Raw genomic sequence first — 19224 nt, forward strand, 5'->3', positions numbered from 1 at the left:
ACTTCACAAGAAGTAGGGAAAAAAAGGGCCTTCCAGGTGCTTACTGCTCTCACTCTCAGCTGAAGGTTACTCTCAAAGTAAACATTCATCCATTTTCTTAGCCGCTTATCCTCACAAGGGTCGCCGGGAGTGGTGGAGCTTATCCCAGCTGTCAACAGGCAGGAGCTGGGGTACACCTGGAACTTTAGAGCAATTTAGAGTCTCCAATTGGTGGCGCATGTTTTTGGGATGTGATGTGGGAGGAAAGCGGAGGCACAGGGAGAACTTGCAAACCCCACACAGGGATGGCCGGGATTGAACGCGGGGTCCTCAGAACTAGGAGTAGAACGCTTTCCAGCTTGCACCACCATGCCGCCCAAAGTCAACATAAAAGGAGAATTACTTATTGTGTATTTAAAGCGCCTCAAATATTGCTAACATACAACGGGAAACTACATAGCCACTTCAGCTAACAATTAGCATCAATGCAGTGCTGTTGTTACCCAGTAAGAAAGCTATAAAAACACAAAGGGTGCAACAACACAAGTAGACCATTAACATACTCTCCATCTTATCCTTCCTGCTATTTGTATCCTTAAGCATTTATTTTTGCAAAACTTCCTTCTTGACATAAATTGGACTAGATGTGTTCTCAAATAGTTGCTTTCTCCAAATCCAATTTATTAAAAACATTAAATACGGGGACATTTTGTGTACACTAACATTCAAAAGGGACGGCACGGCGGTTCAGCTGGTAAAGCGTTGGATTCACAGTTCTGATCCCAGACCTGCCTGTGTGGGTTTTCTCCGGGCACTCCAGTTTCCTCCCACATCCCAAAAACATGCAACATTAGTTGGACACTCTAAATTTCCCCTCGGTGTGATTGTCAGTGCGGCTGTTTGTCTTGATGTGCCCTGCAACCAGTTTAGGGTGTACCCTGCCTCCTGCCCGTTGACAGCTGGGATAGGCTCGAGCATACCCTGCAACTCTCGTGAGGATAAGCTGCAAAGATGGTTAATGGATGGTATTGAAAGCAGCGACATGCCCTCAAATATTTGAAAGCATACACATACAACGCGAAACTCCATAGCCACATGAGCTAACAATTAGCATCGATGCGGTGCTGTTGTTACCCACTAAGCAATGGATATGAGAACACAAAGGGTGCAACAACACAAGTAGACCTTTAAAGTACTCTTCATCTTATCCTAAATACGGGGATATTTATGTACACTATCAATCAAAAAAGAGTGTTACAAAAGTAAGATTTTTACAGTCACGACCCTCCGAGAGAAAACATAAGTTTAACCCCCCTAATTTAGTAGTACCCGAGATTCGAACTGGGACCTCCAGAGTGCAAGGTAGATGTGCCATCCACTAGTATCCTATGCTGCCTTGCATTGACTCCACAAGCATAAAATTGTGACATTTCATCTTCACCTTTTTTTTTTTTTTCCCCCTTTTTGACACACATGCGCACGCTCGCGCGTCGATGTTTGCTCACATTACTGCTGCGAGTTCACGCCGGCCAGCCTGCTGCGACTGACGCAGAGGCACTCGACTCGGCTCCTCCCCTTCCTCCTCCCGGTCTCCTTGGCAACGCGCAGAGGAGAAAGCAGCTTAGCAACAACACAGCGAGCATCCAGGCTGCTCGGTCCCACAGAGCGGGGGACGTCCTCGAAGTGAATCTTCTCTTGTCACGCTTCTGGTTTTCGTCCATGTGATATTAAGAGGATTACTTTTTTTCCATTTGTAGTACGATGAAGTTCATGGTGGTCCTGGTGGGCGCGGGCGCGCTGGCCTTCTTCGGCGCGGTCATCTGCATCTTCGCCAGCGTCTACCCCCGTACACGCGCCGCGAATCTGGGCGACAACGGCACCCTGACATCGGAGACGCTGCTCCAGCCCCTGGAGCGGCCCGCCGCGGTGGCTCACGCCGGTCCGCTCGGCGCTCTGCACGGCGCCGACTCCTACGGCGGAGGGAACGGACTCGGAGGCGGTTTGGGGCTCCACGCGCTGAACGAGCTGGACCTCGGGGAGACTGGCCGAGGCTCGTCCAAGCTGCTCAGCTACAGCCGACTCATCTGCACGCCGGTTCCGCTCGGTGACTGCAAGGGGAAAGACGCGGGCCAGCAGCCGCAGGCGGACGACCCCCTCGCAGACGAGGAGTGGACCTTCCTCCGTACCACCGCGGAGGAGCTCCGGCAGATGGTCATGCAGCAGAACGACCAGATCCTCATGGACCAGAGGACCATCCGGGAGCTGACGGGCAAGCTGAGCGAGTGCGAGAGCGGCTTGGAGGAGGAGGACGGCGAGAGGCCCGGACCCGAGCGGAACGTCGGCGTCTGGAGAGGCAACCGGCGGGTGATGGCCGGGGACGACGTGAGCTCCTCGGCGGCGGCGCAGCTGCAGACGGCCCGGGCCGTGGAGGAGCTGGCCCGGGCCATTATGGACCTGAAAGACCGGATAGAGAAGCTGGAGGTCAGTGGAGAATGTTGGTTAATAATCCAATTTGAAAATCAAATGACAAACAAACAAAAAAGCTTTTTGTTGACATAGTAGCACATTCATCCTGTCATTTTTAATGTAATGTCACAAAATCTATGATTTAAAAAAAAAAAAAAAAAATACAAATGTGTTTGCGAAAGTTCCAGGTCCAGGTCGTAGTCTTCTTGTTTGATCAATTTGTTATTGGAAATTTATTAGGTTAACAATTTTCTGAAGTGTCCTATTGCTTTTTTCCATACAATAAATTATTTTGAACTATTTCCCTTGAGGGATAGAAATGTGTAAAATAAACTTGCAAAAACATGACATTGATAAAGTTATCTCATAACATGCATTTAATACTAACATACTGTTACATTTTGATACATATTCAGATGATTGTAGTCTGATATAGAACTCGTACTCCACTGAAAATTACTCCCACAATTATTACATTACATATTGGTGACTGGCAATAAAAAAAAAGACTGATTAATTTTAATTTAAATAAAGCCTGGATTTTTTTTTCAGTTCTGTAAAGGTAAGGCATGATCAATTTTGTCTACGTAAAAGTGAAATCCAACAATTATTTATATATATTTTTAAAATAAGCTTTAGTTAAGCTCTCAATGACTAATGAACAAGTGCTTGTAACAAAATTAAGAAACGCAGGAGGTGGGTAATCTACAAAGATCATGGAGATTCATTGATTTCAAAAAAAAAATTGCTATTTTGAAGCTCTGTAGAATTAGACGTGGGCCCAAAGCCCAAATAATGTTCTTTAGTGTGGTTCTAAACCACTCCAAACTACAACAACAGACATATTGCACTAATCAAAAAAATAGCATTAATTGATTTGCGAAAATGTTATTTAAACTATAACAATAATAATGGAAAACAAGTAAGTGTATAAAACCTCAAACCTCCGTTTTGACCAAATCGTGACTTTAGAGGACGTGTTTCCCCCCCCCCCCCCACCCCCACCCCACTCCCCACACCCCCAACACTGTGACAGCAGTATTTCTCCCTCTCCTCTCTCCGCATGCAGGATATAGACACATAAATAAAAGATGAAGCTGGCCAGGTTGAGCAAAGAAGAGGTCAGCTTCTTAGCAGCCCGTGTGTGTGTGTGGGCTGAGATGGGAGAGTCAGGCTTAGAAATACATAAACGGTTCCAAGGTTGTCCTTCTCACTGTCAATTTGCATCCCGGACACACAATCCTTGCCTCAGCAACTCTGTTGCTATTTATTGGCCTTTCTCTGTGAAACACTTCACTGCAGTTCTTTCTTTCTAAGTCAGCATTCGGGGATATAAAGTGCCCGTTATGTTTCGAAGAGCTCGGACAATCAATCTAGGCAAGTGTCTTTTCTATTCTTGTCAATGGGGGGGGGGGGGGATATGGGTCACAGAGCTGGAAATGTAGAAAAAGAACAGCTGGGACCGACGTTTGAGATCCGTTAACAAACTCGGCGAATGTGTTTTGTGGAACTGGGTTGCCAGATAATGATAACCAAAGGAAAAGTCTGGTAACCACAGCACAGGAAACAGAAATTTATTGCAACGAAGTCACGAATCAGGCTTCCGAGAACTTTTTGAGCGATATGATTCATTAAACATCAATTACAGATACCAATAAATGTTTTGCTTTTAGCAGATGCTAATGTGAACGGCATATAGCGGAAAGCATAACTGGTGATAATTAGCATGAAAATGAGCAGAGAACAACGTTCCCACACTAAGACCGTGAGCGCCCCCTTTGACCATTGTGAGCAACATCAGATGTACGCACTGTGGTCAGTGTCATCCAGTGAAGTTATATGGTTACATTAAAAGGTTCAAATTACATTCCCATCAGAACATTTTTAAAAACAATTTTGTGTTTTTGCAAACTTACACTGAAAATGTCAACAAACAAAAATATACATTACAATACAAATACATACCAAGCCAACTATGAACTATAAATTTGAAATGTTGCATCCAACTTTTTCTTTTTTTTTTTAGCCCACAATGATATCCCTGTCTTTTTTTTCTTTTATGTAAAACTGAACTATTGCTTACAAAATATCTTGAGCAATGCATGTTGAAAGCTGAATGATGCTACCAAACAGTTTTAAGGTTAATATCTCCTATTTGTAAAATACAGAATTAGCTTTTTGTGCACTGTATTGTCTGCTTTCGTCCTCAATCAGCCCTGCGCTAAGGTGGAATTTTAACATTATACACCATCTCATCCTGCACTTTCCACTTTGGCTTCAGACCAGACCTTTTTTACGCAAGAAAAACAGAAAATCTTGTCCAGTTTTACCACTTTTTCCACATTATTATTATTATTATTTACATACTCCGACATTCATTAAAGCAACAGCGGTTTTTTTTTTTTTTTACTTTTGCCTTTATTATCTAGAGTAAATATAAGCAGCATGTCTAACTTGTCTTTGCTCTGCGTCTCACTAAAGCACCGGTGGTGGGCGGTGTTTGTAATTATGAGGGTTGTCAGTTAAACAAGGAAGTGCTGCCCGTGTTTTTTTAAAAAAAAAAAAAAAGGTCAGGGTGTTGTTCACTGCCTGGATCAGTTTTCATGTGTACAGAGTGTGCGCTACAAGTGCGCAATTGCGCAGGTGCGCAGCTTAGGGGGAACATTGGCAGAGAAGCATGCCAACGAATGAAAAAATAAGATCTGTGAATAAAATTTAATAAAAAAAAAAAGTGTGAGGGAAACCATAACTAGCATGTGGCCTGTGATAAATGAATAAAATTCAATTAAAAAGTGTGAGGGGAAACCATAACTAGCATGTGGCCTGTGATTAAAAGAAAATTGTTTCACACCTTGGTTGAGCGTTTGAGCCTGAAACAAATGTATGCACTTTAGTTCTTCCGCGAGCAGAACAACTTGTAAGTGAACTGGGTTTGACTTTGTGGTGTATTTATGGAGCCTGTTACTGGAATCTGGAATCCATTTTTCCGTCCTCCTCCAGGCAGAGATCGGCCCGGCTGCCTTGAACCTCACTGACACGTCTACCGGAGCGAGCAGCAGCAGCAGCATCCCGGTGTCCACCAAACCACCCACGCCGCCCACCGGCAACGTCAACCCGGCTCCCCCGGGTCCGGCGGCAGGAGGCCCCGGGGCCCGTCGTCCCGGCTCTCACGCCTCCAAGCCCTTGCCCAAGGGGATCCCCGGTCGTGGGAAGGCTCCCTGGAGGGTGGAGGACCTGGAGGGCGAGCTGGAGAGGAAAATAAAGATGCTGGAGAAGGAACGGCAGGCCATTAGGAAGGAGACGCAGGGCCAGTACGAGAAGCTCAACCAGGGTTTGGACACCGCCGATCACCGCGTCAGCGAACTGGAGCACAGTGAGTCAGCTGTACAAGGCGGTGGCTGAATATACACTGAACAAAAATATAAATACATTTGGGAAGTTGGACCTCCCGTTTTTCACAAGCTGAAATCAAAACCTTTTCTACGAACACAAAAGGCTCCTTTACGTCCAACGTCTAAATTGTTTGTGTATTGTTGATAATTTTGTTCACTGTCAAAAGAAGAGCATGGAATTGAGTAAATTTAATTAGAAAGCCGAGAACAGGGTTGTCTAAAAAATTGTTTTTCCAAGGGCCACATCCAGAAAAATCAAAGAATGCAAAGAGCCAATTAGCTGATGATGCAAAAAGTTACAAGATTAGCAGCCTTGGAATTGGTCTGCCCTGTACTGAGCAGCAGCAGAGTGACATCCAGAATCATAACCAAAACGAGAGTAATCGGAACAAAACCGACCTCGTTTTCCACAACTGCTTTACGCCCCCCACACGGAGCAGGAAATGGAACCAACAGTTACGGGTTCTGGGGTGCATCTTATTGAATGATGTTTGACTAGTGGGAAACAAGGAATGTCTTCTCCTGCATGGTCACTTGATGTGGAAAGTAACTCGTACAATGCATGCAAATGACCGAGGCCTCTTCTCATGTTAATTTCGCTAAAAAAAATTGCACCGTTGGCCGCAAATGACCAGAGGGCCATAGTTTGGACACCTATAGCCCAAAAAGTTGTTAATTGTCAAACACTGCAGACATGCTGTATAATGCTCTAATTGGGCATTGTCACAAACCAGCGGTGCACGGGCGGACCCAAATGCAGGACTCCAAGACGAGGACATGATGTTCAGTGGGTTTTATTATAAATGAAAGTTGTGCACGACAACACAGTCCAAGAAGGCAGGATCCAAAACACGAGAAACGATGTCCGATAACTATGAATAAACTAAAGAGCACAACCCAAAGCGTGACTGGGATTTAATGGCGCAGTGGCGGAGTAACCCTGGCTGCGGGAAAGCATAGTGACAAAATTCCAACTTAAATACATTGTCTAATCACAGTGCCTCATGTGACAGGGCTGTGACCGGCGACGGGTGTCAGAGATGAAACCGCTTAGAGCAGTGGCCAGGCCACGCCCCCAGCCTTGCTCATGACAAGCATTGCACCGCTCCAATTTTCTTTATTTAGGACAAGGAACCATTTTGGTAACTTGAAATTGGAAGTTTTTCCCAGTAGACTTGGGGCCGAGGCGGGGTATACCCTGAACTGATTTCACAGAAAGACAAATAAGAACCGTTCACACAAAATGTAGACTCACTTCATGGGAGCAGCTTGAATTCTCACTTTCAGACTTAAATCGTCTGTTTATTGAGCAGGCTTCCCGTAGTAAAAGCAGTCAAGGGCAAATTTTTAATTTCCTTCATGGTTACGAGACTTTAAAAAAAATAGTTTGGCTCTGCACGCATTATTCACGATAGACCCAAAATACTTTTTTATTTAACCGTTGCTTGCTGAGGATTCTTTTTATTACGCGGCAGCACGTCATCCTTCATCCGTCTCATGCTGCTTTTACATTCTCTCAGCTCCCCAAGAGGCGCTACCGCAGCTAAGAGGCCGATCATTAGTGGAGCTCTTGCTTGAAGAAACAACAGCATCCTTGTGTAACCGCTCACAAGTGTCCCCATTTTCCGCTCGTTAACTCTTATGTCCGTGTCCTTCTCTCTTTTAGCCCTCACGGAGCCATCCTTCCCCGAGGGCTTTGTGCTGTCCTTCCCCATGCGAACCAACTACATGTATGGCCTGGTCCGTAAGGAGATAACCGAGATGTATGCCTTCACCGCCTGCGTGTGGCTGAAGGCTAAGGAAGGCGGGATCGGCACGCCCTTCTCCTACTCTGTGCCCGGACAGCCCAACGAGCTGGTTTTGCTGCAGGGCGTTCACAACCCCGTGGAGCTGCTCATCAACGATAAGGTACTGTTCCAGATCCTGCGTCAAGCTTCGGTCGCAAAAAGTTGGTCAGTACAGGCTTCGGCTGAGAGTCTACCTTTTCGAATTGAAGTGGCAAACGTTTGGCAGCTAGCAGTTAACTACGTGAGAAGCTAATATTTACTCACGGGTCACTCTTGGCAAACAGTAACACAAACATTTGGACTCAAATGCCCAAAACCAGTCACAGAACATCTAAATGAAAAGTACTTTGTTCACAAAAAGTTGCAGGGTACCAGTTCCGGTTTGCTATCGTGCTCAAGTCTTAGGGTCAGGTCAAGATATTTGTGAAAAGCCTACTTGGTGTAAGAGATGTCAGAAAAATCGCAGGACAGGGGTCACAAATCATATATTTCAAATCATAAATTTCAAAATGGAGTCTAATATAGGTTCCCAGAACTACTTTGCCATTCATTCACGCGCTTTGAGAAGGATTCTTCCGGAATCCTCCGCAGCTTTGACGTCACGACCGACTTGGTGTCATCCACGTCTTCAAAATAGTCCTCTTGAAGACCCCCTTTAGATTGGGAAAGTCGGATCAGTACGCCGGTGTTCTTTTCGTCTGGAGGTTGATCAGTTGCCAAGGGTCTCATGAGCAGCCAGAAAGAAGCTAATGCCACAAGATCTCTTTGGTGATGTGCTGGTTGCTCGTCTGGCCCATAACGAAGGCGAAAATCCAAAGTCTGTAATTTGAAATGTGTCTTTTGTGACACCGGTTCTGGAACTTTTCTGACAAACCTCAAAGGTCTTCAACGTACCACTCTGCATAGAAGTTTCCGCAAAGCTAACGCACCCTCAACCTCACCCTCAGGTGGCACAGTTGCCGCTGTCCCTCCCCCAGGACGAATGGCAGCACATCTGCGTCAGCTGGACCCTGAGGGACGGCGTGTGGAAGGCCTACCAGGGCGGCAAGATGAAGGGGCGAGGGGAAGGACTGGCTGCCTGGCATCCCATAAAACCTGGCGGGGTCCTCATCCTGGGCCAGGAGCAGGTAATGAGATGAGGATGGGGAGATTGTTTGGAAGTTTTATATCGATGGATTTCTTCTGAAGGCTATTTTATTTTACTTTGGATGCGGGGTAAGTCGCAGCTGGAACTGCGTCTTCTGTTTTTAATTCTAAAGCATATCAGTTCTCGAGGATCAAGCATCTCTGCGGAGCTGGAAGGATGTGTGGCTATTAGACCATGTACACCGTGAAGAAACCTCTCTAAAGAGCTCGCCTCTCGATGCATTTCTACATTTCCAATCTGACCTTGTTTCTCTAGCTGCATACGTTCGCTGGAAGACGAGCGAAAACAGGCCGCCAATTTCGCACCGAGTACATTCTTCCGGGCGGTTGTTATAAAGAACATGTCGCGGGCGGGGAACTGTGAATGAAATGGAAGGAAGCCAAAGACATCCAAGTTATTCATAGAAAGTCGCACGCACATTTGCGCAGGTCTCGAGATGAACGAGGGGAAATAAGACGGATCCTGTTCTGTTCTGCTCATTTTGGTTCAATTAATGATCCTAAGGACAAGAACTTGAAAACATAGCAACTGTTTTAATCATTGGTCGATATTTTTAGTATCACCTCATCCAGGTTTCCAAACATGTCATGGGACGGAAACTACTGCTGGTTGCGCAGTAATTAGAGAGACAACCGTTGTCTGATTAAAAACCGATGGATGCGATGGAGCGAATTTCCCAGTTTAGTGAAGACTAGCGTAACGGTAGTGAGTGGCAGAACTGAAAAGGACCAGAAAAGCAGCATCATATCATTTTGAACTGTTGACAGGAGGACTTTTTTTAAAATGATACGACACTATTATAAATGCTGAAAATGAAAAACATTCATGCGCGCTAACTGTTGAGTCTGGACATGTGCAAGTGACATAAGAATGGTCCCTGACATCCATTTTTTCAAGGCAAATCTCTGAACGTTGATCAAATTGTTTTCATGCCCGCAGATCACACAGACATTAAAAAACTGAATTTTAACCGCACCCATCTGTCTCGGACACCCGGTTCTGACATGGGCTCAATTTGGAAAATTCTCTAGAAGTTAGTCCGAGTACAAAGCTTTAAGTTCATTAAGTTTTCAAAATGAAAACTTATTTGCTTAATTTCATGCGTGAGTCTTCTTGACGTTTGTTCACGTGTCCTGGATCACGTCCACCCATTTGCTTCTTTCTATTGGTCCATCGCTAACCTGCTCATTCTTAATCTGTCTTTGCTAATTATTCTAAACCACACTTCTGTTCCTCGACCAAAGGACACCCTCGGCGGACGTTTCGACGCCTCCCAGGCACTGGTTGGTGAACTCTCCCAGTTCAACCTGTGGGACCGGGTGTTGAAGCCTGTTGAAGTTGCTGCTCTGGCGGAATGCAGTTCCCCAGTCCTCGGCAACATCGTCCCCTGGACCGATCTGGACGTGGACGTATACGGTGGCGCCACCAAAGAGTCCTTAGACCCGTGCCACGCTGCTGAAAGATCCAAACCTTTCAGTCCCAAACAGTGAGGGGGGGGGAGTGGGGCGGATACTACGAGAGCTCACGTGCGTGAGCTATGTAGTCGAGGGGTGAAATACTTTGGGAGCTCCGGCGTTTGTTCGGAGCTAGGGAGCTAACGGGACAGAGCTAATCGGACATTTAGAGCTGTTTTTCATGTCGGTGTGTTAGGTGTTTAGTTCTAAAGTGAAAGTGAGGTTAGTCTCGGGATTACCTAAACGGGGGAATCGATGGACTGACTATCAGTGCTAATTTGGGTCGACCATCTCTGTGAAGTGAAAAACCATACCGGACTCCTGAGGTCTTGGGGTTTTAGGGTTTTCAGGTATAATCACTGATGAAGCAAAACTTTAGTGTCACCTCACGTTGTTGCTTCTGTTTAGATGCGGAAACCGAGACGCGTGTTGACGTTTTTCAACGAGAAACAATGACTTCATGTCCGATTGTATCCTGTTCTGCATACTTGTAGGTTTTATACGGTATCGTCCCTCTTACCATTCGCTACAACGCTGATCTTATACTGTAAACGTGTAATTATCGTGTGTAAATGTAGCCTGACTCATTTTGCTCGCCCCCAGCGCCCCGCTGTAGCTCGACACGATCTGCCGACGGTCATAACTAGGTATAAGCTGCGCTCTCGACCAATCCCGACATTGATGTCAAAACTGTGAGCTCCCGAAGATTAAAATTGTACCTCGGCTAAACCGCATAGAACATTTTTTTTTTTTTTTTTTGTATTTGCATGTAATTTTGAAGACTGCGTCAAAAGCAGTTCAGTGCCAGTCCCTTTTGTGCCTCTCAGTCATCTTTTTTTTTTTTTTTTGCGGGGAAATTGACTTTTACAAAAGAGCGTATCACCAAAAATACCAACCGATTTCGACTATTTCAACGAAAATGATTTTGTATTTCACACTTTATGACAGACTCCAGTGGGACCTCCGTACCGAGACGCACATTTAATCGATTTCCCGCAAGTAATAATGGCTTTAAATTTCGAGGATTCAATTGCATGGTGCATTTCTCTTATATTGCATTGCGGTAATAAAATATCAAAAGCAGCTAGTGTAAAGATTCCTTTCTTTCGGAGGGATTGTAGACGGTGGAATTCATTTGAAATGTTGTTACCATCGTTATTGTTTCGAACAATACCATTTTGTTTCTTTCATGGACATTTTTGACACTTGCGTTCTGGGCAATGGCAACTGTCAAAGGAGTGGCACACACAAGGAACTCAACTGTTCTTTTGGGGGGGGTGGAATTCCATCTATCCATTTTCTTTGCTGCTTATCCTCACGAGTGTCTCGGGGAGTGCTGGTTCCAATCCTAGCTGTCAGCGGGCAGGAGGAAGGGTACACCCCGAACTGGTTGCCAGCCAATCGCAGGGCACATCGAGACAAACAGCCGGACTCCCAATCACACCTAGGGGCAATTTCGAGTGTCCGATTAATGTTGCACGTTTTGGGGGATGTGGGGGGGAAACTGGAGTGCCCAGACAAAACCCACGCAGGCACGGGGAGGGCTGGGATTGAACCCGGGTCCTCAGAACTGTGATGCCAACGCTTTCCCGGCTGATCCACCGTGTAATACGAAAGAGGATTAACACTACAATAAAACATTTTACATGTAAAAAAAAATTACTAAATAAAATCATATTACAAGAAAAAAGCGTGGGATAGGCTCCGGCACTTTTCGTGACCCTCGTGAGGATAAGTGGCAAAGAAAATGGATAGATGGAAGAAAAAAAGGTTGAATTTTATTTGAATGAAGATGTAATGTTTAAAGTAAAAACAAAAATCAAGTCCATATAACCAGAAATAACAAATAAATAAATTCAAATATCATATCCTCATGATAATAGATTTATATGAAGTGTAGGTTGCAATTATATCATAAGGAAAATTGAATATTCCAAGGCCAAATAAAGCCAGAATATTATGAGGAAAGAAAATTGTCATTTTACAATGAAAATCATAGTTTTACGAGAATTAAAATATGAGAATAAAGTTGTACATGCGACTAGTCATAAGAACTTTTTTTTTTTTTTTACTAAATATAGTACAATCATAATATGTGGGAGAAAAAAAATTCAAACTGATACTACCAGTAAAGAAAAATTGCAATTTTACAAGAATTCAAGTATTCTGAGTTGTATTTGTATGTGATTGAAGTCGTAATTTTATGAGAAAAGTTGTACTCTTACAATAATAATGTGCAAGTTTATAATAAATTTCCATGTCACATGAATAGATTAACGCAAGTTTACTTGAATGAAGTTGTTCTATTTAAACAGGAAAAAAATGTAAATTTTACAACAATAAGGTAGCTTTAGGAGCATAAATGTGTAAGTACAGCTTTTATCTTATCACAACATTCACTCATAATGGTATAATTCAAATCACATGTTGATTTTCCCAGAATCTGAACCCCCCCCCCCAAAAAAAAAAAAAAATCCCCTCTCTTTTCAGTCTCCCCCTCACAGCACCTCAGCACCACGACCGCCGCGTGTATTTTCTTTTAAAAGTGCCTGTGTGGGTCCGAAACGCCCACAAACGGTAGTCGTCTTATTTCCTTCGTGACCTTTTTCTCGCTCGACGTCATATTCGGGACCGTGACAGTGTTTGTCCTCCTTTGCGCCTCATGCATTTGATATTGTGAACCGGGGTTGGATGAAACGTAATAAAGTGCTTTTGATGGCATCGTCTGAGGTTCTTTGTGTGCTGCTGTGTCGCTGCAACAGGTTCGCTGATGCATAGACGGGGGCCGGCGGGGGGTTATGATTCACTCATCTGCCCACGTATGACATTTCTTGGTGTACAGTGATCTGATGCACACTGCTACTCATGCCTATGATTAACCCCCAAATCTCTTTTTTCCCCTTCCGTTTTACTCACTGTTTAGCTGTCACAGAACGGCTCCGACAGGTGCACAAACAAAGCATAAATGCAACCTCAATGATAATAATTTCCATAAATACAGATGCATGAGAGGGGGGGGGTGGAGATTCTTGAGTCATTATCGTTGGAGGAGAGCAATAACCCCGTGCTTATTGCATTAATTAAAGTGGAAGAAAAACAAATTAGATCAGTGTTAATAGCTTGAGAGAAAAAAAAATCCATCCATCCATTTTCTTAGCCGCTTATCCTCACAAGGGTTGCGGAAGTGCTGGACCCTATCCCTGCTGTCAACGGGTACGAGGTGGGGTACACCCTGAACTGGTCGCCAGCCAATCGCAGGGCACATGGAGACAAACAGCCGCACTCACAATCACACCTTGGGGCAATTTAGTGTCCAATTAATGTGGCATGTTTTTGGGAGGGCGACACAGTGGGTCAGCTGGTACACAGTTCTGAGGTCCCTGGTTCAATCCCCGGACACGCCTGTGTGGAGTTTGCATGTTCTCCCCCGTGCCTGGGTGGGTTTCCTCCGGGCACTCCAGTTTCCTCCCACATCCCAAAAACATGCAACATTAATTCAACACTATAAATTGCCCCAAGGTGTGATCGCGAGTGCGGCTGTTTGTCTCGATTTGCCCTGCGATTGGCTGGCAACCAGTTCAGGGTGTACCCCGCCTCCTGCCCGTCGACAGCTGGGATAGGCACCAGCACTCCCCGCGACCCTCGTGAGGATAAGCGGCAAAGAAAATGGATGGATGGCCTTTTCTCAGAACACCTGCGGAGAGTACAAGGTTGCTCACGAACGTCACGAAAAGTGTCAATTCAATTTCCGGTCGCACGGCAAGTCAAGGCTGTCCTCAATTCATTGATAAACTTCCAAAAAACCGTGAGGCACTTTCAAACCGAGGCCGCCTGGTAATTTAATAGTAATTAAATATTTCAGTGACAACACCCCCGAGGCTTATTTAATAAAAGACACTTGCTCAGGAATTACAGAAATTCAGCGACGCAACTACACCGGCTGCCATGACAACGTCAGTGTACGTACCGGGAGTCGGCTGCATTCCGTTCGTTCATATTTTACGCCGCTTGTTCTCATGGAGATTATTCAGATACCTTTGAGCAAGAGGGCAGGGTACAACCTGGATTGAAGATTTACATGCATGTTTTGTGGATTTAGTTAGAAGCAAGCGCAGGGGAGAACAAGCAAAGTCCATGCAGAGGATTTCAACCTCCATGTTCTGAGTGAGGAGCAGATGTGCTGAGCTTTACTCCATTGACAAGTTTTAATAGGATGTGAATGGCAACACTGGTTCTTCATTTCCCGTTTATGTCAAAAGAAAAATGGATTTAGAAAACCCAATAGAATACAAACTACTACAGAGGATAGTGCATCTGTTTTTTGGGAAGGAGGGGGGGAGGTGGACACTAGAAATTCTGAGGTGCGTATTATACATGGGTATAACATAGATAGAGGGGGGGGGGAATATCTGCAACTCAAAAGATGTAATTTTATACACGAGTAATTAAGGTAGTTGAATTGCATCCAAACAGGTCCCTGGATTTACCCAATTTGAAACAAGACAGTTTTACGTTCAATCTCAGAAAGGGGAAAAACTTTGGCATAACCTGTCACATCCCAGCAATGCGGAGGCGGACCCAAACGCAGGACGCCCAAGCAAAGGCATAATGTTCAGCGGGTTTTATTCTTAACTCAAGAGATGCACAATTACGCAGTCCAAGAAAGCAAGATCCAAAAAACAAGGAATAGGGTAACACAAAGCAATGAACTGGCAAAAGCCATTGACAAAACTCCAATTGAAATACTTGGTCTAATCAGAGTGCCTCACGTGAAACAGCTGTGACCGGGGACAGGTGTCAGAGATGACTCCGCCCAGATCAGCGGCCCGGCCACGCCCCCCCTTGGTAGTGGCCACGCTTTGCTCGTGACATAACCTTTATTGAATAATCCCAATCATTTGCTTTTTCCATCATCTGAACCTGTATTTACTCAGAAATGGAAATGAACAGTACCGACATACATCCGATGTTTTGAGGTTCTGAACTGTGCGCAGTGAACTCGTGCAAGAATACGTCATCACAAAAAAAAAAAAAACGCTCTACTTATTTAGTGGTATTCATTTGACTGCTCAATATTTATGCCCTTAAAGTCTTTTTATTCAACTATCACCGCATGAGCAAAGGTTATTAATAAATTACGGCGTGTTCCGATTTACAAATTCAGGCTCCGTAGCCTTGATTCTTCAGCTTTGCAAGCCCGAGACAAAACGCTGCCACGTGAGTGCGAAGTTTAACACGAGACTCAGTGGCCGTGCCCGTGTTCAAGGCCGTCCGTCCTTGTCTCAGACGTTGACGCCGGCGTCCTCTTGCATCTGATTCAACGCGCAAAGCTCAGAACTGAAAAAAACCCGAGCACGAGGGGGATGTGCTAACCGTGATTGCCTCGTGATTTTATATCATTACCGCAATATCGCATCACAATTTCCTCTGTGATTCCCAGCGCAATTATCAAGCCGTCAGTCAGTCTCGAAGATTTGGGTCATCTAGTTAGTAATTGTCACACGGGGTCGTCACTCCCCCCCCCCCTCGGACTCCCCCCTTTCCTCACGAACAATCTGCATCCGCAACCGATGAATTATAGATGCTCGCTAATTGGCTTTCCCGCAGGCAGGCACACTTTACACAAACCTTCGTTTGACCTTTCCGTCTTTGCGCCGCCTTCGCAAAAAAAAAAAAAAAAAAAACACGTATTGTACACAAAAACAGCTTTTCTACACCCTCGTCTTCCCTCGCCATGGCGTCGGCCCGCCCGGGTCATTCTATATTCTACGTAAGCCTTCGAGAAAAGATTAGTTGTTTTCTGTCATCGCAAAAATGTCGAAAAGAAGCCAAACTCGCATCCCCCCTCGGGCATTTTATTCCAGAATCTACATTCTTCCTCCTTTGGTTATTCAGTCCACGTTCTCTGTTTCTTCTTACGTTCATGCAGTCTTTATGGTCTACATTTTTACAGGAGATCTGTGTCGGGCTTGCCCATGTCATGCTCCTGGATTCCAGCCAGGGCTGGGCGTGGCCAGCTAATCTGAAGGTGCACACCTGCGCCTCATGACCTTTGATTAGACCCAGTACATATAGGACCCGGGGGACGACAGAGACTCCGCTAGATCGTTGCTCTTCATGCCTCGTTCCCGCACTCCTGCTTTCTCGACTTCTGACCTCCGTGCACCGACCCACGCCTGTTCATTGACCACCCTCGTAAGCCCATTCGTACTGGTACTACGAATTGTTTGGACTGTCTACCTGATCTCAGACCTCGGACCGAATAAAGGTTTCCTCTGTACTGTCTGCTGTCTCTGGAGTCGTGCATTTGGGTCCACCCTTGAGCCCCGCATCGTGACAGCCCATTCTTAGAAAAATCCCTTTACACATTTACCATGCAGTTTGAGTTATTAATTTCATGTGTGACATGATCTAAAAATACTTCAGAGATTTTATACGGCAAGCCAAAACTCGCCAGTCATGAGTTTTATGAAAGTGAGCTTTTACACATAGTCATTGTCAGTCAGTTCAGGTGTGGTCAGTCATGCCCGCAGATATAAAATTCTGGGTGTGGTCCACCAGTTATGCCCGCAGATATAAAGTTCCTGGTGTGGTCCACCAGTCATGCCCGCAGATATAAAGTTCCGGGTGTGGTCCACCAGTCATGCCCACAGATATAAAGCTCCGGGTGTGGTCAGTCATGCCCGCAGATATAAAGTTCCGGGTGTGGTCCACCAGTCATGCCTGCAGATATAAAGTTACGGGTGTGGTCAGTCATGCCCGCAGATATAAAGTTCCGGGTGTGGTCCACCAGTCATGCCCGCAGATATAAAGTTACGGGTGTGGTCAGTCATGCCCGCAGATATAAAGTTACGGGTGTGTGTTCTGTTTGTAACTATGGGCTCACACCTTTAAGAGCGGAGGGGGGCGGTGTCAGGTAAACTAGGAAGTAGAAGTAGGTTGAGGAGAGACCATGTGCTTCTGTGGTTCACTGCGCTGGATAGGTTTTCATGTGCGCTGAGAGTGCGCAATTGCGCAGCGGCGCAGCTTAGAGGGAACATTGGTCAAGACTGCACAAAATAGGCGACGTCTTTCAATATGTATGTATTTCTACTTAAATTTTATGCGTGTGATTTTTTATGTTTGACTGTACAGATTTGCGAGTGCGATGGGGCAAATCACAGTGACTGCCTTGTTTCTAAAACGATTGATGCTAACTGTTAGCATGTCAATATCATTTTCCATTGTTTTTTGCGAGCATTACGGTTAGCGGACGTTTTCACAAGGCAAATCTGCGTTGTTTGAAATATATATCATGTCATTCTCTGTTTTGTGTTTAGCATGACAGGAAACCTCAACTGGGAGCTTATTTTTTTTTTCTTATTATTTTGTCAATTTGGTTGTATCTCAAATTTCTGCACGCAAGTCAAAGCAAAAAAAAAAAAAAAAAATCAACCGAATGACGGCTCACATCTTGAAAACCTGGCAAGTCGAGTCATCTCAGGGTACCACTGTTTATTTTATTTTTGATACATCTCCATCCATCCATCTATTTTCTTAGCCGGTTATCCTCACAAGAGTCGCGGGGAGTGCTGGAGCCTATCCCGGCTGTCAACGGGCAGGAAACGGGGTACACCGTGAACTGGTTGCCGGCCAATCGTAGGGCACATCGAGACAAACAGACAATCACACCTTGGGGCAATTTCGAGTGTCCAATTAATGTTGCATATTTTTGGATGTGGGAGGAAACCAGAGAGGTCGGAGAAAATCCACACAGGCGCGGGGAGAACATGCAAACTCCACACGGGCGGATCCGGGATTGAACCCGGGACCTCGGAACTGTGAGGCCAACACTTTACCATCTGATCCACTGTTCCGCTTTGATACATATCTTGTAATAAATGTCATTAGATATCCATCTACCTCCCTACCTGCTTTGTACTTTTCCATGAGGCGTTCTCACCTTTATGCACAATGTTCACGTCCCACATACACGATTATAACCATGAATGAGTTGAACCTGTTTTCAAATGCATAATTGAAATTATGCCGTCGACCTTTCTTATCGACTGCTGCTGCAATTCAGACGGGTCATTTGGATTTATGTCGTTAAACGGCTTAATTACGCAATCCGGTCCCACGTAATTAGTTCATATATTGAAGTGATGTACTTGCTCATGGGCCCACATACTGTGAGCGGTTCATATACTGTACAGTACACGTACTGGAAGAGACAACAGCAGGTTGCGTCACCGCGGCCACAGACGGCGACGAGCCGAGCCCAAACAAGAGCTGAGGAATATCATTAATGTGGGATCCGTTTGCCTGTCCGCGGAGTCGTAATCCGCTCTAATCCAGGCACGGGGCAGCACTTGTTTCAGAATAAAATTAAAATGAATTCACGAGCACAAGCGAGAGTGGGAATTTTCCACAGCAATTTTTGGGTCAGGAGGATCCACCTGGGGGACTCCATCCAGATGTTTCGGGCTCCATGTTGGTCAGATTCAGCAAGAGGGCTGCATAAGTAGGGTAGAATGTTGAAAAAAAAAAAACAACAACATGAACAGTGTACTAAATGAAGCACAAAATTATAATATGGTAAAAAAATAAAAGAAACATAAAAAATATTGTAAAAAATGAAGAGCAAAAATAATACTTAAATGAAGGTACAGAGACAATATTAAAAAACACTTGACAGTATTGTTAGAGTAAAAATGACAATACATGAAAAATATCCATCCATTTTCTTTGCCGCTTATCCTCACAAGGGTCGCAGGGGAGTGCTGGAGCCAACCCAGCTGTCAACGGGCAGGAGGAGGGGCACACCCTGAACTGGTCGCCAGCCAATCGCAGGGCACATACAGACAAACGCTCACAATCACACCTAAGGGAAATTTAGAGTGTCCAATTAATATCGAACCCAGGTCCTCAGAATTGTGAGGCCAACACTTTCCCAGCTGACCCACTGTTCCACCGTTCTGCCAAAAATAGCCATGATAAATTAATTTGATTTTAAATTA

General features: G+C 45.0%; 1 protein-coding gene across 1 annotated transcript in view; it reads left to right on the top strand.

The window, feature by feature from the left end:
* The window catches only part of cbx6a (chromobox homolog 6a), a 28350-nt gene extending 15444 nt beyond the window's left edge, over positions 1 to 12906 (top strand). The window contains exons 6-11 of the mRNA XM_061829224.1: positions 1499 to 1662; positions 1737 to 2460; positions 5446 to 5818; positions 7504 to 7745; positions 8572 to 8751; positions 10016 to 12906. Of these exons, the coding sequence (XP_061685208.1) occupies positions 1499 to 1662; positions 1737 to 2460; positions 5446 to 5818; positions 7504 to 7745; positions 8572 to 8751; positions 10016 to 10261 (1929 nt within the window). The 3' untranslated portion in view covers positions 10262 to 12906. The remainder of the gene's footprint in view (positions 1 to 1498; positions 1663 to 1736; positions 2461 to 5445; positions 5819 to 7503; positions 7746 to 8571; positions 8752 to 10015) is intronic.
* The last annotated feature ends 6318 nt before the right edge of the window (positions 12907 to 19224 follow it).

This window comes from Syngnathoides biaculeatus, chromosome 9 (assembly GCF_019802595.1).
Source record: "Syngnathoides biaculeatus isolate LvHL_M chromosome 9, ASM1980259v1, whole genome shotgun sequence".
In the NCBI taxonomy this organism is placed as follows: Eukaryota; Metazoa; Chordata; class Actinopteri; order Syngnathiformes; family Syngnathidae; genus Syngnathoides; species Syngnathoides biaculeatus.